This window comes from Simochromis diagramma, unplaced genomic scaffold (assembly GCF_900408965.1).
Source record: "Simochromis diagramma unplaced genomic scaffold, fSimDia1.1 OVJJ01000695.1, whole genome shotgun sequence".
NCBI lineage: Eukaryota > Metazoa > Chordata > Actinopteri > Cichliformes > Cichlidae > Simochromis > Simochromis diagramma.
In genome coordinates, this window is record NW_024387488.1 from 201,805 (window position 1) to 223,203 (window position 21,399).

The 21,399-nt window shown below is 39.4% G+C and overlaps 1 protein-coding gene across 3 annotated transcripts in view; it reads right to left on the minus strand.

Annotated features, from left to right (window-relative positions):
• Nucleotides 1-21,399, minus strand: part of pde5ab (phosphodiesterase 5A, cGMP-specific, b) — a 113,707-nt gene that overhangs the window by 67,716 nt on the left and 24,592 nt on the right. Inside the window, exon 1 of one of the 3 annotated variants that reach the window (XM_040016775.1) lies at nt 1,025-1,486. The exons of 1 other annotated variant lie outside the window; for it this stretch is intronic. In XM_040016775.1, coding sequence (XP_039872709.1) covers nt 1,025-1,122 — 98 coding nt within the window. In that variant the 5' untranslated portion in view covers nt 1,123-1,486. Of the gene's footprint in view, nt 1-1,024; nt 1,487-21,399 lie in introns of those variants that run through there. One more of the 3 variants, XM_040016776.1, reaches the window with a different exon arrangement.

Below are 21,399 nucleotides of genomic sequence, written 5' to 3' on the forward strand. Positions count from 1 at the left end.
CAGAGGTCCTCTCCTCCTCCATCTCCCATTGAGCTGCCTGACTCCCCACAGGGCTGACCCTAATGTATCCAGGGGATGTGTGGCTGAATCAATACCTCTCTAAGAAATGCCTCTCAACCAGAACTGCAGAATGGCTGATGTGTGCAAACCTCTTGCTCCAAGCCAATCAACTTTTTTGCTTTAGTAATGTGGTCAAAAAACGCAGGAGGGAGAGAAAAAAATGTCCTCTGACAATGGAAAATATTTCAAGATGGACTTGGGATGTTGTGACAGATGAAAAAACACTGAGTGACATTACCTTGGTGGTAGTGAATAAATAGGTCTGAAGGGGTTTGTCACTAAAGCAAACACAGACATAAAGTGCCCTGATGAAGTGCAGCCAAACTGATGAAATTCCCAGGTATGCATGCTGTAAAAAAGTCTTACACAGCCGCTACAGTTCCAGAAAGACTGCTTTGGATTCTGTGTTTGCCGAACAAATTGAAAGGCTAATTTGTTCCAAACCGCACTCTCTGAGGTTCAAAAACTGAACGCTACAACACAAATGAAGTGCTTTCTTTTATATGGAAGGTAAGTGTAATTATCACTGAACAGCAAACTATGAGAATTAAACAGAATCACTGGCAGCAGTAAAAGTTAATGATTAAAGGGCTCAGTCTAACTCTCAGAGGTGTTGTGACGTGGACGGTGAAACGAAATAAAGTCGTAGACTGAAAGGAGCTCGCCAGCACAGCAGCTCTGTGACATCCAAAACGCTGCAGGTAGCGCACCTGAGCAGGCTCACCTCCACTGCACACGATGATTGGTGTCAAGATACGATCAGTGCAGGTTTTGCAGTTTTCCTGAATAAACAGCGAGGTAAAGTGACACCTACAATGGAAACAGTCAGAACTAACAAAGGGAATCTGATTGCCTGCGCGGCTGCACATAAAATAGTTTATTTGCAGAGAAAAGCCCTGGAAAGTCACATACACCCGGCTGAACGTACACTGACCTCTCCACTGTTATTTTTTCTTATTTTTACCTTGACGCCTTTCTGACAAAGTAGGAATGGGTGAACTCCAAGTGGTCGTCCAGCCACGCTTCCATCCTCTCGTTTTCCAGGGAACAACAGTCCTCCATGGTGGAAAAGCGACAACAGCGTCTCCCCACTGTGAGCTCCGATTACATTTATCCGCGGAAGACCCGGGACCGAATATATGTGGAGGAATAAAGAGGGAGCAAGGCGGGAGAGAAAGAGGGGGATCCGAGAGAGAGCTCCTCGCTAGCCGGTTGGTAGGTCGGTGCGCGCGGATCAGAGCTGTGACTGCGCGCTTCCTAGTTGGTCAAGCGACTCTGAGTGAACTGGAGAGAGAGAACGAGTGAGCGAGGGAGTGAGGAGAGAGGGGGTAGCAATCGAAAAACCCAAGTATGAGAGATGTTATAGTTTAGTTTCGTTTGTTTGTTTTGTTTTATGTAGAAACCACATTGTTAGGCTATAGCCTGACAAAGTTAATTCTACTAACTATTGTTGTTGTTGTTATTATTATTATTATTAGATATAATATTAATAATGCTTAAGGTTATTTTAAATTGGAGGACGGTAAACACGACAACAATTGGTCTATATATATATATAAGTCTAATGATAATTTAAGTAAAGAAATAACAAATGTAACCTACTGCTACATGGGTTTGATTTGTATTGTTGAAATATTCTGCTTTGCTTCCGGTCACTGATGTTTGCCATTAGATGTTTATATGTTTGCTTCCATGGGTCAGCCAATCAGACTAACTCTGCATCTAAAATAGCATCGTGTGGACCACTGTTCCACACACTTCTGCGTAGATAAATCGTTGTCTTTTATTAACTAGTTAGCGTATTCTTGCTACTTCCCTAGATTTTTTCAACCTGGGAACACATTACCAAACTAGCCCAACTTTATTTGAGACTACATATTATATCTGTACTGTAACAATGGGCATCAGCCTCTGGTTAGTAAGGTCCCATATTTGTGGTGTTTTGAAACTGGATGTAGAACACACTGTCTGGCTCTAAATATTCAGCTGTGTTTCAATCAAATGGGTAAAGTCTAATCTTGTTTATCCTTCTGTTTGACAGTAATATTTCCAAAATAAACTTCATATTGTATTCAATAAGACGTGTGAGCTTGTGACTGAGATCATAAAGTCATAAGGAATGTGTTTATTGAGGTCATAGATTAGGGAGGCAAAGGGCTATTTTCCCATAAACTTGCATACAACCAGCTTGTTGACACCAGATGTGGCATCCTTCACTGGCTATTAGGTTTTAAGCTTTTTTTGCATTGGCTCCACCTTTCACACTAAGAAAAGTGCACATTTATTGAACATTCTTTGTTTAAGAGAACCCAAGTAATAATTACCAAATGTTAAAACATTTGACGTCAGATCCCTGTCTGTCAGTGTTTACTGTAGACACTGCAGTGTGTGATATGTACATCAGTGCTGTGAATAAAGTACTTGTCTCAAAAGCAAAACTACTATAGGATACTAAAGTTTCAAACTAGGACTGGGCGACATATCTAATATACTCAATGTAAGACGGGTTTTGCCGCGTACCATGGTTAAAACAGCTTTATGGTAACCATCGAGTTGCCACTCTTTGTGCATCTGATGGTTCAAATAGTTAAAATAAAACATTTCTATTAATTCAGATTTTGTTGTATTAAAAGTAGAAAAAATATTGAGTAGTCGATTTGAATGAGTATACCAGTGCAATTTCAGGCACAGGTTTTTGGAGGTTATTTAAACATATTCTGATATATATTGTATATTGTGTTATAGCCCCAAAAATATGTTAACATTATATTTTCCTCATATCACCCAACCATATTTCAAAAATACTAAAAAAAAATCTGTGTCATGCCATCCTAAATAGTATATAACTACTGAATTTTGCACACAGACCATGACTGTCATCACTAAAAAAAACTTGACCCCAGTCAAAAGGTAAGTATCCTTTAACAGAAAGAAGCAGTAATGTATGTCAAATATGGCTTGTCATTTGTGGTTCACTTTGTAAAAAGATGTGTTTTAATTTTTTTTCTAACTCTAACCAAGTACTTTTTGTGATTCAAACAGAAATATAAACAAACAGCAATAGGAAAATGACACCAAAGCCTAAAAATGACCCCAAAGCAAACTAGAATTCCTGTCCGCTAGTCAAAAGTCAGATCATGCTCACCACATCTACCACATTATTCTGACTAGATCTCAGTAAGATCATATTCTGAACAAAAAACAACGTTTCATTACAGTCAGAGATCTTACAGCTTGCTTCTTTCTGGTAACTCATGCTGAGGAGAAAGAAAGTTGTGCAAAGTCCAAAATTGCCTCAGGTTATGCCAGTTGAATAAAACTGGTTAGCAGTGAGGACTATTAGCAAGTAGTGATGTGTCGGTCGCGAACGAAATGGCTCTTAGAGCCGGGTCTTTGACATGAACGACGCGAGCCGGCTCCTTATCACGAGCTGTGGGTTTTTTTTCTTTTTCTTTCTCTCACCCTCTCTCTCGCACTTTTTTTCCGCTTCACTCCGCACACAAGCCTTGTGTTTTGCGCTGGGAAGAGGGGGGAGGGGTCGTAGTTACACTGGCAGTAGCACAGGAGCAGAGCGTGAGGGAGAGAGAGAGAAAGAGAGCAGGGGACAACAACTTCACATTAGAAAGGTATAGTAATCATCCACAACTATTTTCAGTTGCAGATGATAAAGGATTCAGAAAGTTTATTCATGCAGATCCATATGACAGAGAATATGCATCTTCTTTTTGTTTTCATATTTTAATTTATATTTAATTGTGTTGTGGTTTGCAGTGTTTTGTGTTGTTTCACTTTAGATTTGTTTATAAGGAAAAAGCTGAAAATTTAAATAGTTAAAAGTTGAAATATGAATAGTTGGTTTTTGTATTATATGATTTATTTATTACATTTTATGTGGAGTGAATAAATAAAAGTATATTTATGGTGGCCCCTACAGACAAAGCACATACAAACACGTACGCACTCCGAAGCACGTAAAAACTCCAAAACACGTAAAAACTCAAAAGACACGAAACACAACAGAAGTGCTCCAGGATGCTAGTGTCAGTGTTGAGCTTTTGTTACCTAGTGGCTACACAAGTACCAAAGACCGGATTTGGTGTGTGGTAGTAACAGGTAAATGAACGTTTTTTTAAAATTATTTGAATATATATGAGTGCTTGTGTATAAATACACAAACAATACACACATGCTTTCAATTGTGTAATTTAAGTGATCTAGGTAGCTCTGTTTTGGAAGTTCAGTTCATGCTAGAAATGTGTTTTGGAGTTTGTTCGTGTTTTGGAGTTTGTACGTGTTTTGTCTCTAGGGGCCACCGCATATATTTATATATAAACATATATAAATAAAACCACTTTTTTTACATTAGTAATTCCTTTTGTGCATAATTTTATATTATTGTTAATAATAAATTAATTAAAGCAACAAGACAATCTGAAGAGCCAGTTGAGAGCCGAAAGAGCCGGCTCTCTAAAAAGAGGCGGAAATCCCATCACTATTCACCAATGTTCCCTCTAAGCTGCGCGCATGCGCAGTTGCGCACTGCGGGCACGGTCTCTGCGCACAGGAAAAACTGCATTGTGAAAAAAAAAAATCTAACCTGATTTGAAAATAAAACTTTAACAATTCTGTTTTGCAGTGTTAGTCAGTAAGTGACTGGCTGCTCCCGTATGGGATCAGAACGATGCCACCTTATCTTGTAGTCCAGCCAATAATGCGATTTACATTCGTATATACGCAGTTAATCAGCGTCGTTGACAGGCTATGACAGCGTCCTTATGTGCGACACCGGTGTTTTAGCCAGCAAAGCGGCGTGGCTGATGTGGAGTGAAGCCACGTTAATGACAACGTGTACAACCATTGGAGATGTGAGCAGGACAGACGAACAATTGACCGAAAAAGTGTGGCCTTTATACCAGTTTTTAAATTGTGTTGATAGGCCACGTAAAACCAGAGTTATGATAAAAATATCTGCAATGTTTGTTTTTCCTGAATGCTATAGTTGTTTATATTTACTGTGGTAAGAAACGGTAAAAACTGCATTTTATAAGGAAAACGCTCGAAAGCCTGTGAGCAAAAACAAAAACAAAAACCCCACCCTTTCCTATTCGTCGAAAAAAGTACCATGTCGACCAATCAAAAAATGACATGGCAACATGGCATTTAGTTGTTTAGGAAAGGGGGACGTTTTAGGAGTGACGGCGGCGTTTTGAGATGAGAGATTTGCCACGTTTAGCGCAAATCTTGTGTAGTTAGTGTGTAGTGTAGTCAGTAGTTTTGTTGTGTGTGTCAGAACAATGAGGCGACTGCTGAATGTTACAGGTGTTACAGCAGTGATACATCTCCTGTTGTCAGGCCGGCAGGTATCTAGCTGTTGTTCCCCTTTATCTCATAGTGGACAGAAATTATTTTTTGGAGTGACACAAATAATTTGTGTGGCATCAGATTTGATGCAGAACAGCTGATTGTTCTGTAAATAGTAAATAGAAGTATCAATCAAAGCTATTTCCTCTTCTTGTACAATAATCTCACTAGTGTTTAGCTTTTGACTACCTGCCTATGTTGCAGGATTCCACTATCTTATGGCTGGACACATCAAGAGCTGCATACATAATGGAGCAGAAGTTACCCTTATTTTACTGCTTCTATTTACTCTTTGACTATTTGCTTGTCCATTTAGTAGAAGGATGCATATGCCAGTGAGTAAAGAATCAGTCACACTAGTGTAAAAACAGGATTACAATCTCGTTGTCGTGAAATTGTCATTAATGCTCTAATTTCCTCCCACTTGACTACTGCAGTTCACTTCACACCAGACTCAGTCAGTCTTCTCTTTCCCATATTCATCTTGTCCAAGATACTGGTGCCAGCTCCTCACAGGCACCCAAAAAAGAGATCATATCCCACCTCTTTTAGTTTTTCCCCACTGGCTGCCAGTGAGGTTCAGAATCAATTTCAAGATCTTCCTGTTTGCCCCTTCATGGTTTGGTTCCAGGTTCCAGGTTTAAATTCATAGGAGAGTCAAATCTGGTCCCTCCACTGAGTCTACCCATAAAACTTATTTTTACTGACTGGCATTTAAGTCTGTCTGTTTGTCTCTCCTGTGCATTTTTTAGGTATGATTGTATATGTTTAGCACACAAAAAGAATCTCTATTTATTTCTTATTTCTTTGTTTTTTATACGTTGTGTACGTTGTGAATTTGCAGTCAGTGGTCGTTTTTTTTCCTGCTTTTTGCAAATGGTTGCAAGTAGTTGTGGCATCCAATTGGTCATCTGGGTTGAGAGTTTCTCCACATAACTGCCATCCAACTTTGTTATCGTGAAAGGACTGCCAACTGCCAGGACACTGCAATGTTTAAAAACACAGGTGTATCATTATCACACCCACTGGTGATGATGTACATATTAAAAGAAAAGTATTGATGTATTTTACTGTATATATTCACTTTTACATAGTTTTGGTTTTTTTGTACACTGTTATCTTAGTTATCTATTTTTTCTATTTATAATTTTTTTCTTATCTATTTTTAATTAACCTTTTCTTGCTGCACCTTAAGCTGCTATAAGAAGTGAATTTCCCCAGTGTATGATTAAATACAAATTATTTCCAAATCTAAGTCAATGGATCTGAGTCTGCACCAGAGAGTACCATTTATCTGTGACGTGTCCCTTTGCAAAAGAGGACTCTACTTAATTGGGTTTGCTATGATTATATAAAAGCAAGTCTGCTAAGTGTTTTTATTATGTTGCTGTTAATTACACAACTATGTCACTATTTTCAGAGGAGTAACTCAATTTCAATGTATGAGATTCTGGTTGGAATCTGAATTTAAGGTGCTAATGTGAATTTCTGTAGATTTGCATTTTTTTGCCAATTTTTCATAGTTAAATATCATTTAATTGCAATGCAATCACCAACTTGAATTACAAACTGATGGTAGACTGATCTTTATTCTTGCTATCTGACACACCAAAGTTACTTTGAAGGCAGCAACTAACTGAGAGTGGTCACAGGCCTGGTCTGTCTTCAAAGTAACCATCTCAAAGGTCATGCTCGTATTAATTTTGCTTCCACTGTGGTTTCCAAGTAGTTTTCCCTTGTGTGACTGCAGCATTGGTTCGTTTGATCAGAGTACAAACAGATGTCCACACAAAGGCTTCCACTCACCTTGCAGCATATCTTAGCATATTATTGGAGAAAATATTTAACTATTTGTTTAACCTTTTGAGTTTTAAGTTATCATCAGTGATAACCCCAAACCTATCTCAGAACCTTTCGCCCTTTGTTTTTTTCCCCTGACTGCCAACGCTTGGAAGATGATTCTAAAAAAATATTTTAAAAACTACAGATGGTGACTTTAGACCTCAGCTTGTTAAAAGACTGAAAACTTCTACAGTACACTGATAGTGTGAAATTACAAGACACTTCACAACTATAAGCTACAGACAGATTCTTAAGTCACAGATGTTGAAATATAACATGTAAAGATGGAACAATCAGCATTTATAACAAGTTACAGTAAATACACATGCATGAGTGTAATATAATCCTAATGCATAAAAAGCTGAGAAACAAGCAACAAAGAGTTTTTATACTAAATTATAATGAATTATATCAATGCATTTTTTTCTAAGGAAGAAACAGTCACCGAGATTTTGAGTATTTTGTTTAAAAGTGATAATTTCTATCAGTTAAAACTGGTGTGAATGAAGGAAAATACAGAAATTCCTCAAGGTTTGTCTCAAACTATGCATTGTTTATCTGCCCTGACCTTTCTTAACCTGTGCATTGTAATAAAACTACTAATTCAAAGTTAAACTACACACAATCAAGTCTCCCAGTAATTAGCTTTTCAATTATTATAGCAAATCACATGCCTGGAGGAGCTCCAGATTTTATTGATAAAATCTAGTGTGTCTGTGTCTGCTCTTTGGTCTCTCGTGTCCCTCCCAGCTGGACACTTGCACCCCATTGGTGGTGTCATCTTACCAGCAGATGGTGGTTGTTCATCTACGGGGGATCCATCCCAACCCCCTTTCAACCTCCCACCAACCGCACAGCACACACACCCAACCAATCAGAGACAATATAACCTCTGGTCAGTCAAATGTTTCTTTTTTCTTATTTATATCTCTATTCAGTATTTAATAATAAATAAATCAATTTGCCTGCATTTGAGCCAACAGTATGTCTCTGAACACTCAGACTTGGATGCTTCTGTCCTGTATCACATCATCAATAAACACTAGTGTCCCAGTGCCACTGGCAGCCATGCACGCCCAAGTCATTACACTGCCTGTGCTGTGTTTTCAGATGATGTGCTATGCTTTGGCTCATGAGCTGTTCCATGCCTTCCCCATACTTTTTTCTTACCGTTATTCTGGTAGATGTTGATCTTGGTTTCATCTGTCCAATGAATGTTTTCCCAGAGCTGTGCTGGCTCCTTTGGATGTTTTTTTTTTTTTTTTTTAGTTCAATCTAGCCTTTGTATTCTTGAGGTTTGTGAGTGATTTTGGGCTTAGAGTGAATGCTCTGTATTACTTCAATTTTCTTCTCTTTATGGTAGGCTTGGATCTCCTGGAGTGTTGCTCACTTGGCTGGCTGTTGGTAAGGGATTTCTCTTCACCATGGAAATGATTCTGCGATCATCCAGCACAATTGTCTTCTGTGTAAGTCCAGGTCATTTTGTGTTGGTGAGTTCAACAGTGCTTTCTTTCTTTCTCAGGATGCACCAAACTGGAGATTTTGCCACTCCTACTATTGTAGCAGTTTCTCAGATGGTTTTTTTTTCTGCTTTTGCAGTTTAAGGATGGCTTGATTCACCTGCACGAAGAGCTCCTTTGACCGCATGTTGTCTGTTCAAAGCAAAATCTTTCTAATGCAAACACTACATATCAAATCAACTCCAGCCTTTTATCTGTTTAATGGATAATAACATGGCAAAGGAACTGCCCACACCTGACCATGAAATAGCCTTTGAGTCACTTGTTGAATTATTTTTTCCCCTGTAAAAAGACGGTGGCACATATTAAAGAGCTGAAACTCCTAAATCCTTCATCCAATTTGAATGTGGATACCCTCAAATAAAAGCTAAGAGCCTACACATTAATCCCATGCCCATTTTATAACTATAATTGGAATATGTTTCAGTAAACTGGTAAAAAAAAAAAAAAAAAATCTTGTGTCAGTGTCCAAATACATCTGGACCTATCTGTATGTGTGTGAACATTAAAGTGGAATGCTTGTGGAAGAGGAAGCCACCTCACCCCCACCCGACTCCTCTTTCTCTTTGTCTATCCCCTCAGGTCAGATCAGAACTGACATAATTGAAAGGCTGCCTGAGAGTGTGTGTGTGTGTGTGTGTGTGTGTGTGTGTGTGTGTGTGTGTGCCGTGTGTGTGTGCAGTGTAGAGAGAGTGTCCAAATTTGGGAGGCATTGTAGATGCACATTTGAACGCTAGAATAAAAGAGAAATTTTATTTTCACAATCATTGTTAAGTGTATTCCTATAATGTAGTTTCATGGATAGAAAAGCTGCTAAAACAGTCGTGGCTCAAAGAATCGGCAGTTTGTCTTGTAACCAGAAGGTTGCCGGTTCGAGCCCCGGCTCGGACAGTCTCGGTCGTTGTGTCCTTGGGCATTACACTTCACCTACCGCCTACTGGTGTTGGCCAGAGGGGCCGATGGCGCGATATGGCAGCTTCGCCTCTGTCAGTCTGCCCCAGGACAGCTGTGGCTACAACAGTAGCTGCCTCCACCAGTGTGTGAATGTGAGAGTGATTGAATAGTGGGATTGTAAAGCGCTTTGAGGGCCCCGAAAAGCGCTATATAAATGCAATCCATTATTATTATTATTATTATTAAAACATAACATCACAAGGCACTAAAGATTTAGTCATGCAAGCTTTCTGAATGAAAACCAGAATATTTGGAATAAGTTACATAAAATAACTGTTTAGTAGAGTTTTCGTTACAGCAGAACAATCACAGAATTTTCATCCATTCACGTTTTTTGTTATTAATTTTGAAAAATAATAGTTAGGTCCCTAATTAGTTGGCTGAAGGCAGTTTTGTTAGTTCTACCTCTGTAAACTGGATTTTAAATCAAACAATCAAGATGTGACTGAAGTGCAGACTTTCAGCTTTAGTTCAGCTTTAGTTCAAGGGGTTTAACAAAAGTATTATATTAATTGTTTAGCAACACATTTTTTAGAGACTCAAAAGTTACTGGAATGACTGAAAAGCAGTTTCAGTCAGTTGCTTTCTTTTTCCTCAACTGCTCAGTTGCTGTTTGTTTGTGGGTGCTCTGTTAGGTTGTAATCATTTATCTGACTAAAGAATATGCTGTTTCGTTGCCTTTAGAAATCTTTAGGTTACTTTCTTACTCTCCTTTTTCTTTCATGACAAATGAAGCAGACATACAGTAACATCTGAAGTTAATGTTAATATGTTTTTATAGCTTTTCACTGAGAATTAAGTGCATGTGAGAGAGGCTGTTACTAGGCTGAAAAAAAAAACAGAAAAGCAAATAAACCTATCAGAGAGATAACAAACACTTTAAGAGTGGTCAGACCAACAATCTGGTATATTCTTAGAAAGATTTAATGAACTGGCAGACTCACCAACACCAAGAGGTCTGAATGACCATACAGGACAAATAAAGCGTGTGATGACAGAATCATTGCCATGGTTAAGAAAAATAATCCACTGTTTACAAGAACAGGAAGACCATATTAGATTAATATAACGTCTCAAATAACGTTCAAAGAGCCTGCAGCATTCTGAAAAAATTAATAACTCATACCAGAATGATGTATAGCCGCCAGTGGAACTACGTCACTAATGTTTATTAATGTGAGAGCTGGCAGAAGAAGCAGGATTAACTGTGGAGTCTGTAGAGCTTTACCAGTGGCTGCAAAACTGATCACACAGTGCTTCATAGTGCAAGTGGATAACGATCTAAAGCAAGAAAGTTTGTAAAGGATTTCTAAAGGCAAAGAAATAGGACATTCTTCTTCAACCATAAACAATCAGCAACTGAGCAATCAGTTGAAAAGAAATGCAAGCAGAACACTTGATTTGCCCTAAAACTCAGAGTTAGCTGAGTTTTAGTTAGGTTTTGGGTCATCACTGATGTTCACTTAGACTTCAGATGGTTAATATTGTCACTGAAAGGAACTGGCACTCATGCCCTGGATACAAATTTTGTGAATTTGTAATGGATTTGTTAATGTCTCTGTAGCAGGCTATAAACAAAGCCTTAATAATGGAAAAAGGTTGTGTTATAGTAAAAGTATAACCTGTAGTGGAAAAAGCCTAAAAGCAAAGTCACCAGACTTGTTAAAATGTTTTGAATTCTGTATATTGGGGTTCACTGGTCTCTAGTAAAATTGAAGACATGGCTCAGTCTATATTCATTTAGACAGAGACAACCATTTTGTCTTTTTTGTCAATAAGGGGGTACAGCTGTTGTCTTCAAATTAACTTTACTGGACAAAACAAGCTAGTGACCTGGTGTTTCCTTTCATTGTAAGACTACATACACAGAGACCAGTTGATTGAGCCAAACAGTGTGAGCAGAGAAGTTACATGCTCTGTGTAGAAGACCAGCTCAAATGTGTAATGAGAGTTAACTCAGCCTGAAATAATTAAATCTAGTGTCTGCCCTGCTCTCAAGGGTAAAACTAACAGCATAGTAAACCTGACACATAACAACAGCTACAATATCAAAATGTAGAATTTCCATTTTAGGAGTGGCAGTATGTTGGTAATACACATCTGACAGTAATGTTTGGATCACAGGATGTACCAAAAGAAGTCTCAAAGACAACTTACAGTCTTGTACTGAACTGAAGGTTGGGACAAACCGACACTGTCATTTGTCAGCTAAATGGAATGAATATAGTCATGTTCAAGTGTGTTAAACTTTAAAAAGCAAATTCAAGCTGAACAATGAAACATATTTCATTGTCTGTTTTCTGAGCTGATGCATCTAGCAAGGATGTGACTTGTTGCTACCTCATCTGACACTGTTACTTTTAAATCCTTATAGAATTAGGAATTAAAAGCCTTGGTTAGGGTGACCTGTGATTTGTTTACAGTGTGTCTAATCTGGGTGCTTGTGTTTATATTACTTTTTTATTCTCTGCCATAGTCCCAGCACATGTTGGTGAGTAATGTATCATTCAACTGTATGAGTATGAAAGTGAGACTAATTTTGGATAAACTGGAATTGTCCTTTTAAGGCTTCAGGACCACAAAACGTTCCAGTTTAATTCTTTCCCACAGAAGCAGAAAAGCTTTGAGATGACTTAGGCTGTCACTCTCCCATGAAACAAGGACTGAGACGCCTGCTGTGGGATACAAGAAGGTCACCGCTGTAAGCAGCGCAAACTATGAGTTAACATTTACAGTATCACGCATAAACACACACACACACGTCAGGTGTTGCTATCCTAGTGCGGACATCTCATTGATATAATGCTTTCCCTTACCCTAACCCTAACCATAAAAAACGAATCCCTAAACCTAACCATTAGCTAAGTGTAACCCTAACACTAAAAGACATTTTGAGCCTCAAAAATGCTTTCAAGCACATGGGGATGGGTATTTTGGTCCCCATAATGGGACCAAATTTACACAGGTACACACACACACACACACATACACACACAATCAGTTTTTTTTTTACAGTTTTTGCCCGTTGCTTGAACACTATAAACCCATGCTTAGACTAAAGTAACACAACTTGAAGCTTTTGTTACCATACCTCAAACACATGCACCGTTACCTTAAACAAAAGCGCTGCTTTGCACCCTAGTTGCAATTATGCAACACACTTACTCCTTTATGCAACACACATGGTCCTGCATACTACACTCTATTTCATACATAAGACACTTCGTTCACAAAATGAAATTTCAGGGTGCCATTTGGAAAACACATGTATCCAAAATACAAAACACATTGGGTAATTGCAACCACTCAAATACACACCTGAAGGCACTTACTTGCAAAACTGAACAACAATTAGCCAACTACAAAAAGCCCTCAGTTTAGCCAATTGAGGAACTTTGCAAGCATGGATAGAGGGAGGCAAGAGGAGGAGGAGGAGGAGGAGGAGGTTGAAGAGGCCATGCACGGACCCATATTTCTGATGATATAAGAGCAACTTTGGTGGACCATGTCATCAACCATGGCCTGACTATGAGGGAAGCTGGGCAGAGAGTCCACCCACATCTAAGCCGCTTCACAGTGGCATCTGTAATAAGAACATTCCGACTAGAACACAGGTCTGTCTTCACCTCTCTACCTTCTACTCTACTCAGATGGTTTGTATAGCACTGTTCTACAGTATATGCCATTACCATATCAAGTGTACAGGGTATTGCAGGGTGTTTCTGTGAAACATACCATGATTATTTACATTGAAGTACAGTGTTGTACAGTGGATGATACAGTATATACAGTAAAGTACTGTAAGAAAAATAAGCAAAGCGATGACAATATGTGGTTGTATTCCTCTAGAATGACTCGAAGACCTTCTGGGGGAGGACGCCAACGCCTGTTCACACAACAGCAGGAACTTGCCATTGTGGACCTAGTGAGGGCAGACAATGCCATCCGTCTCCACCAGCTACGAAAGCAAATACTTGCAGGCAGGCAAGTGTTCAACAGCATAAACCATGTGAGCATCACCACCATCACACGCATCTTGGGAAAACACAGCATCACCATGAAGCAGTTCTACAGAGTCCCATTTGAGAGGAACAGTGACAGGGTCAAAGGACTTCGAGCTGAATATGTACGGGTAAGTGTAACTGTCCTTTACATGTACAATACACAATACTGGTGAAATCCAGTAGCAGCTGAACATGTACCATATCAGTACCACATGGAGCCATTCTGAGAGCTACACAGGTACCTGTGTGATGGGGTTCTGTATGTGTAGCACTGTAGTGCAGTAATATGTTCTCTCTTTTTTTTTTTTTTTACAGAGAATCTTGGCCATGGATGGAGCTGCACATCCTCATGAATTCATTTTCATTGATGAAGCTGGATTCGACCTGTGCAAAACAAGATGACAGGGTCGTAATGTGATTGGCCAAAGGGCAGTTGTGCACGTCCCAGGGCAGCGCGGAGGAAATATCACATTGTGTGCCGCCATAAGCCTTCGAGGGCTTCTGCATCATCATGCAAAACTAGGTCCATACAATAGCCAACATATACTCACATTTCTAGATGCTCTCCATAATATAGTTGTACAGAACAGACCAGATCAGCCCAGGTTTGTGGTGATATGAGATAATGTCAGTTTCCATCGGGCTGCTCTGGTCCAGGCCTGGTTCTCCAACCACAACCAACTTGAAGTGGTATGCTTGCCCCCTTATTCACCATTTTTAAACCCTATAGAGGAATTTTTTTCGGCTTGGAGATGGCGTGTATATGACCACATGCCCGCATGCCTCTTCTGCAGGCAATGGAACAGGCCTGCGGCGACATTCAGGTGACAGCAATCCATGGATGGTTTCGACATGCAAGAGGATATTTTCCCCGGTGCCTAGCAGGAGAAGACATTGCTTGCGATGTCGATGAGGTCCTGTGGCCAGACCCCAACAGACGGCGGGATCCATGAGCCCACGTATGCACAATTGTCATGATTTTTTGTGTTTACAGTATTGTCAAGAGATTTATTCTAAATGACACTTCTTCAGCTGAGAGTCTAAGAGTGAAGACACACACACACGCTGCTGATTTTACTTGCAAGGGCAGTCACAGAGCGCTCACACGAGAGTGGGGCCCTGTGATCAGCGCTCTGTTCTTGCACTTGTCTTTATTTATATACAAAAATAATACAACAGTGAATACGTCTGTTCATAGACGGAGGAATGTTAGTGCGTTTGTATGTTCGTATGCAGGTGTATATGTGTGTGTGTGATTCTGAAGGACGCGGTCCCTCTTCTTGTTAGGGAGCGAAGATAAGAGTGTCCAGCTCTCCTCTTCCTGGTAGGGAGTGAAACTGCTTGTTACAGTTTTTTCTGAATGCTTAAACCCTAACTGTGATTCCTGTAGCACAATCTCTAAAACTATTCAGACTTATAGCAAAACCACTCACTGAGTTTGCAAAACTAAAAGCACAAAAACTGCTTTGCACTCAGTTTGCAATTTTGTAACACACACTTTGCAAAACTGTAGGCACAATTCACTGCACAACACTCAATTACCAAATTTCCAACACACTCCTAGCAAAAGTATACACATGTATGGCTATCATTACAGTTTTTTCTGATTGCTTAAGCACATTTTTTGTAACTATTGGCTAATTTTGCAAAACTCTTCACACAAATAAGAAAACCTGTCACCCAATAATCAAAACATTGTAGTTCTCTTGCAAAAGCAAACACAGCTAGATTAACTCTTCACACCTTCGTAAAAATGGTGTTTCCGTATCAAACAGTACACACAAGCCATCATCTACTAAGCACACAATGCGCCAACTGCACACTGATGGTATGAATACAAAACACATCTGGCTTTTGCTTTCTCTGTGCACAAGGTAGGCTATGTCAGTTTGAGCTCATACTTCTGTCATAGATCCATAAGCATAGAGGGATCCAAACTTCAAGTACTGGTGTTTATTCAAACACATCAAAACAAACACAAGTGTTTATTTCCAAGTATAGGATTATTTGCAATCGCCATAATGACTATATGGGTTACTTGGTCTGCGGTGAACATGCTTCCTCTGCCCCCAGCATCTGGTCATCTAGCAATTCTGTGAAGTAACAATTTCAGTATTTTTACATCAATGGTATTGGTGTGTTTCTCATTGGCATATGGCAGTGCTACAAATCTTTGTGCGAAGTGACTGTACTAACCGATTCTCATTTCAAGATGTCCTTATGATACTTGCTACAGTGTAGCGGCTCGAGTTAGGCTGGACCCGTTGGCCAGCTACCCTCAGGGTCATTCCACGGTTGATTACATGGTCCACTATTGTAGCTCTGATGTCATCAGCAATTCTATTTCTTACTCTTCCTACCCTTCCTCTCCCCCCTCCTCATCTTCCTCTCCCCCCTCCTCGTCTTCCTCTTGCTCCTCCTTGTCCTTGTCGTCCTCTTCATCCTACTTCTTCACCTCCACGTCCTCTTCCTCGGCCTCCTCTACTTCTCACTCTTTCTGCTCCCTCCATTGTACTCCGCACACACAGCTTACCTGTATTATAGTGCTTAGGCTGATTGCAAAGTGAACTAATTATCTAAAAAAGTTTTCACATGTGAAAGTGTGCCAGACAGTTGGCAAATTAGTGTTAATGATAGCCATACATGTGTATACTTTTGCTAGGAGTGTGTTGGAAATTTGGTAATTGAGTGTTGTGCAGTGAATTGTGCCTACAGTTTTGCAAAGTGTGTGTTACAAAATTGCAAACTGAGTGCAAAGCAGTTTTTGTGCTTTTAGTTTTGCAAACTCAGTGAGTGGTTTTGCTATAAGTCTGAATAGTTTTAGAAATTGTGCTACAGGAATCACAGTTAGGGTTTAAGCATTCAGAAAAAACTGTAACACTAATTTGCCAACTGTCTGGCACACTTTCACATGTGAAAACTTTTTTAGATAATTAGTTCACTTTGCAATCAGCCTAAGCACTATAATACAGGTAAGCTGTGTGTGCGGAGTACAATGGAGGGAGCAGAAAGAGTGAGAAGTAGAGGAGGCCGAGGAAGAGGACGTGGAGGTGAAGAAGTAGGATGAAGAGGACGACAAGGACAAGGAGGAGCAAGAGGAAGATGAGGAGGGGGGAGAGGAAGATAAGGAGGGGGGAGAGGAAGGGTAGGAAGAGTAAGAAATAGAATTGCTGATGACATCAGAGCTACAATAGTGGACCATGTAATCAACCGTGGAATGACCCTGAGGGTAGCTGGCCAACGGGTCCAGCCTAACTCGAGCCGCTACACTGTAGCAAGCATCATAAGGACGTTTTGAAATGAGAATCGGTTAGTACAGTCACTTCGCACAAAGAGTTGTAGCACTGCCATATGCCAATGAGAAACACACCAATACCATTGATGTGAAAATACTGAAATTGTTCCTTTACAGAATTGCTAGATGACCAGATGCTGGGGGCAGAGGAAGCATGTTCACTGCAGACCAAGTAACCCATTTAGTCATTATGGCGATTGCAAATAATCCTATACTTGGAAATAAACACTTGTGTTTGTTTTGATGTGTTTGAATAAACACCAGTACTTGAAGTTTGGATCCCTCTATGCTTATGGATCTATGACAGAAGTATGAGCTCAAACTGACATAGCCTACCTTGTGCACAGAGAAAGCAAAAGCCAGATGTGTTTTGTATTCATACCATCAGTGTGCAGTTGGCACATTGTGTGCTTAGTAGATGATGGCTTGTGTGTACTGTTTGATACGGAAACACCATTTTTACGAAGGTGTGACGAGTTAATCTAGCTGTGTTTGCTTTTGCAAGAGAACTACAATGTTTTGATTATTGGGTGACAGGTTTTCTTATTTGTGTGAAGAGTTTTGCAAAATTAGCCAATAGTTACAAAAAATGTGCTTAAGCAATCAGAAGAAACTGTAAGCTCTTATCTAGCAGGTACTGCTCCTTCCCTGCATGATAACGGGTCACAGTGAATTAAAACAACAGTCTGAGTCATAAAGAGGTCATCATGCAGTATTCTATCATATGCAAACTTATATCATTACAGTTTTTTCTGAATGCTTAAACCCTAACTGTGATTCTTATAGCACAATTTCTAAAACTATTAATACTTATAGCAAAACCACTCACTGAGTTTGCAAAACTAAACGCACAAACACTGCTTTGCACTCAGTTTGCCATTTTGTAACACACACTTTGCAAAACTGTAGGCACAATTCACTGCACAACACTTGTATGGCTATCATTAACACTAATTTGCCAACTGTCTGGCACACTTTCACATGTGAAAACTTTTTTTAGATAATTAGTTCACTTTGCAATCAGCCTAAGCACTATAATACAGGTAAGCTGTCTATGTGGAGTACAATGGAAGGAGCAGAAAGAGTGAGAAGTAGAGGAGGCCGAGGAAGAGGACGTGGAGGTGAAGAAGTAGGATGAAGAGGACGACAAGGACAAGGAGGAGCAAGAGGAAGACGAGGAGGGGGGAGAGGAAGATGAGGAGGGGGGAGAGGAAGGGTAGGAAGAGTAAGAAATAGAATTGCTGATGACATCAGAGCTACAATAGTGGACCATGTAATCAACCGTGGAATGACCCTGAGGGTAGCTGGCCAACGGGTCCAGCCTAACTCGAGCCGCTACACTGTAGCAAGCATCATAAGGACGTTTTGAAATGAGAATCTGTTAGTACAGTCACATCGCACAAAGATTCGTAGCACTGCCATATGCCAATGAGAAACACACCAATACCATAGAAGATATTTTCCCCAGTGTCTTCGACTAGAGGACATTGCATGTGATGTAGACAAAATTTTGTGGCCAGATCCAGAGAGACGACACGATGTAGACTGATTTCTTTTTTTTCCTCAGTGAAATTACTATTTCATTTTGACTTGGAAATAAACACTTGTGTTTGTTTTGATGTGTGTAAATAAACACCAACTTGAAGTTTGGATCCGTCTATGTTTATGGATCTATGACAAAAGTATAACCTCAATCTGACATAGCCTACCTTGTGCACAGAGAAAGCAAAAGCCAGATGTGTTTTTCATCAATACCATCAGTGTGTAGTTGGTGCATTGTGTGCTTATTAATGTGATGGCTTGTGTTAACTGTTGGATACCAAAATACCATTTTTACAAAGGTGTGGAGAGTTAAGCAAGGGTTATTTGCTTTTACAAGAAAACTACAATGTTTTGCTGATTGGGTGAAGAGTTTTCTTTTTTGTGTGTAGAGTTTTGCAAAAATAGCCAATAGTTACAAAAAATGTGCCTAAGCCATCAGAAAAAACTGTAAAAGCTTATGCTGACTACTAAGTACAACTTTCTATTGACAAGTATAGTGTTTTTTCTATTACTGTATTATGGTTTGTTTGTTTGTTTGTTTTTTGCTTTATCTGAATTCATGGTACTGCAATGTACAATATTGAGTAGGCCTATTTGCTTTGTTGGTTGTTTGAAAATGTGTCTCCTGAAAATATGCCTTCTGAATAAACAATGAACATCAAAGACTGCAGTGTTTTATATAAAGTAGACTAGTGTGTTCCCCCTGATCTGTAAGTGTTTGCATATGATGCAAGTATGTGTCATTTTGTCAACAGAGTTACATTTTGACAAAGGACTGTTAGGTTTTGACAGCAGAGTTTAGGTTTTGAGAGTAGAGTTTCAATTTGGCACAGGTTTGAATGGTATATTTCCCAGTGTTGTGCCACGTTTACTTGTGTTTAGAGTTTAGGCACAATGAGCGAAGTTTTGCAAAATGTGTTCAAGCAACGGGCAAAAACCGTAACTGCTTACAGTTTTTTCTGAATGCTTAAACCCTAACTGTGATTCCTGTAGCACAATCTCTAAAACTATTCAGACTTATAGCAAAACCACTCACTGAGTTTGCAAAACTAAAAGCACAAACACTGCTTTGCACTCAGTTTGCAATTTTGTAACACACACTTTGCAAAACTGTAGGCACAATTCACTGCACAACACTCAATTACCAAATTTCCAACACACTCCTAGCAAAAGTATACACATATATGGCTATCATTAACACTAATTTGCCAACTGTCTGACACACTTTCACATGTGAAAACTTTTTTAGATAATTAGTTCACTTTGCAATCAGCCTAAGCACTATAATACAGGTAAGCTGTCTATGTGGAGTACAATGGAAGGAGCAGAAAGAGTGAGAAATAGAGGAGGCCGAGGAAGAGGACGTGGAGGTGAAGAAGTAGGATGAAGAGGACGACAAGGACAAGGAGGAGCAAGAGGAAGACGAGGAGGGGGGAGAGGAAGATGAGGAGGGGGGAGAGGAAGGGTAGGAAGAGTAAGAAATAGAATTGCTGATGACATCAGAGCTACAATAGTGGACCATGTAATCAACCGTGGAATGACCCTGAGGGTAGCTGGCCAACGGGTCCAGCCTAACTCGAGCCGCTACACTGTAGCAAGCATCATAAGGACATCTTGAAATGAGAATCGGTTAGTACAGTCACTTCGCACAAATATTTGTAGCACTGCCATATGCCAATGAGAAACACAACAATGCCATAGATGTAAAAATACTGAAATTGTTACTTTACAGAATTGCTAGATGACCAGATGCTGGGGGCAGAGGAAGCATGTTCACTGCAGACCAAGTAACCCATATAGTCATTATGGCGATTGCAAATAATCCTATACTTGGAAATAAACACTTGTGTTTGTTTTGATGTGTTTGAATAAACACCAGTACTTGAAGTTTGGATCCCTCTATGCTTATGGATCTATGACAGAAGTATGAGCTCAAACTGACATAGCCTACCTTGTGCACAGAGAAAGCAAAAGCCAGATGTGTTTCGTATTCATACCATCAGTGTGCAGTTGGCGCATTGTGTGCTTAGTAGATGATGGCTTGTGTGTACTGTTTGATACGGAAACACCATTTTTACGAAGGTGTGAAGAGTTAATCTAGCTGTGTTTGCTTTTGCAAGAGAACTACAATGTTTTGATGATTGGGTGACAGGTTTTCTTATTTGTGTGAAGAGTTTTGCAAAATTAGCCAATAGTTACAAAAAATGTGCTTAAGCAATCAGAAAAAACTGTAAATAAATAAATAAATACAATTTAAAACAAATAAAGAAACCAACAACCAAAAAAACAGCATCCACTTACTAACTAATGCTAACCACTGTATCATTGTGTCTCACAAAAGAAACACATTGTGATGAACTGTAAATTAATATGTTTAAAAAGAATGTCCATCATTAGTGTGATGAAGGGGCCCTTGTGCAAATTCAAGAATAATCATCTGTGGGAATTCTCTTTAAATGATCCTGGAAGTGCTTAGTTAAAACCAGATAGAAAAACAACCGCAAAAACAAGAAGCACTCAGAAAGTCCAAACCTCTGCCAACACAGCTCACTCTCTGGGAAGTATTTACTTTTAAGGGAATAGTAATGTATTTTGGATATAAACATTATGTAGCAATAGGTAATGGATAATGGGTATTGATTTGTAAATGTTATATTTCAAACCAAGCTTTTCTTTCTATACAGTATTCTGTATAATGCATTTTGGCATCAGCTTAAAAGAAATATTGTTAAATGTAAAAGTGAGATCAGAAGTCACATAGACTGATTCTTATATAGTGCTCAAAGCGCTTTATACAACATGCCACATTCACCCAGTCACA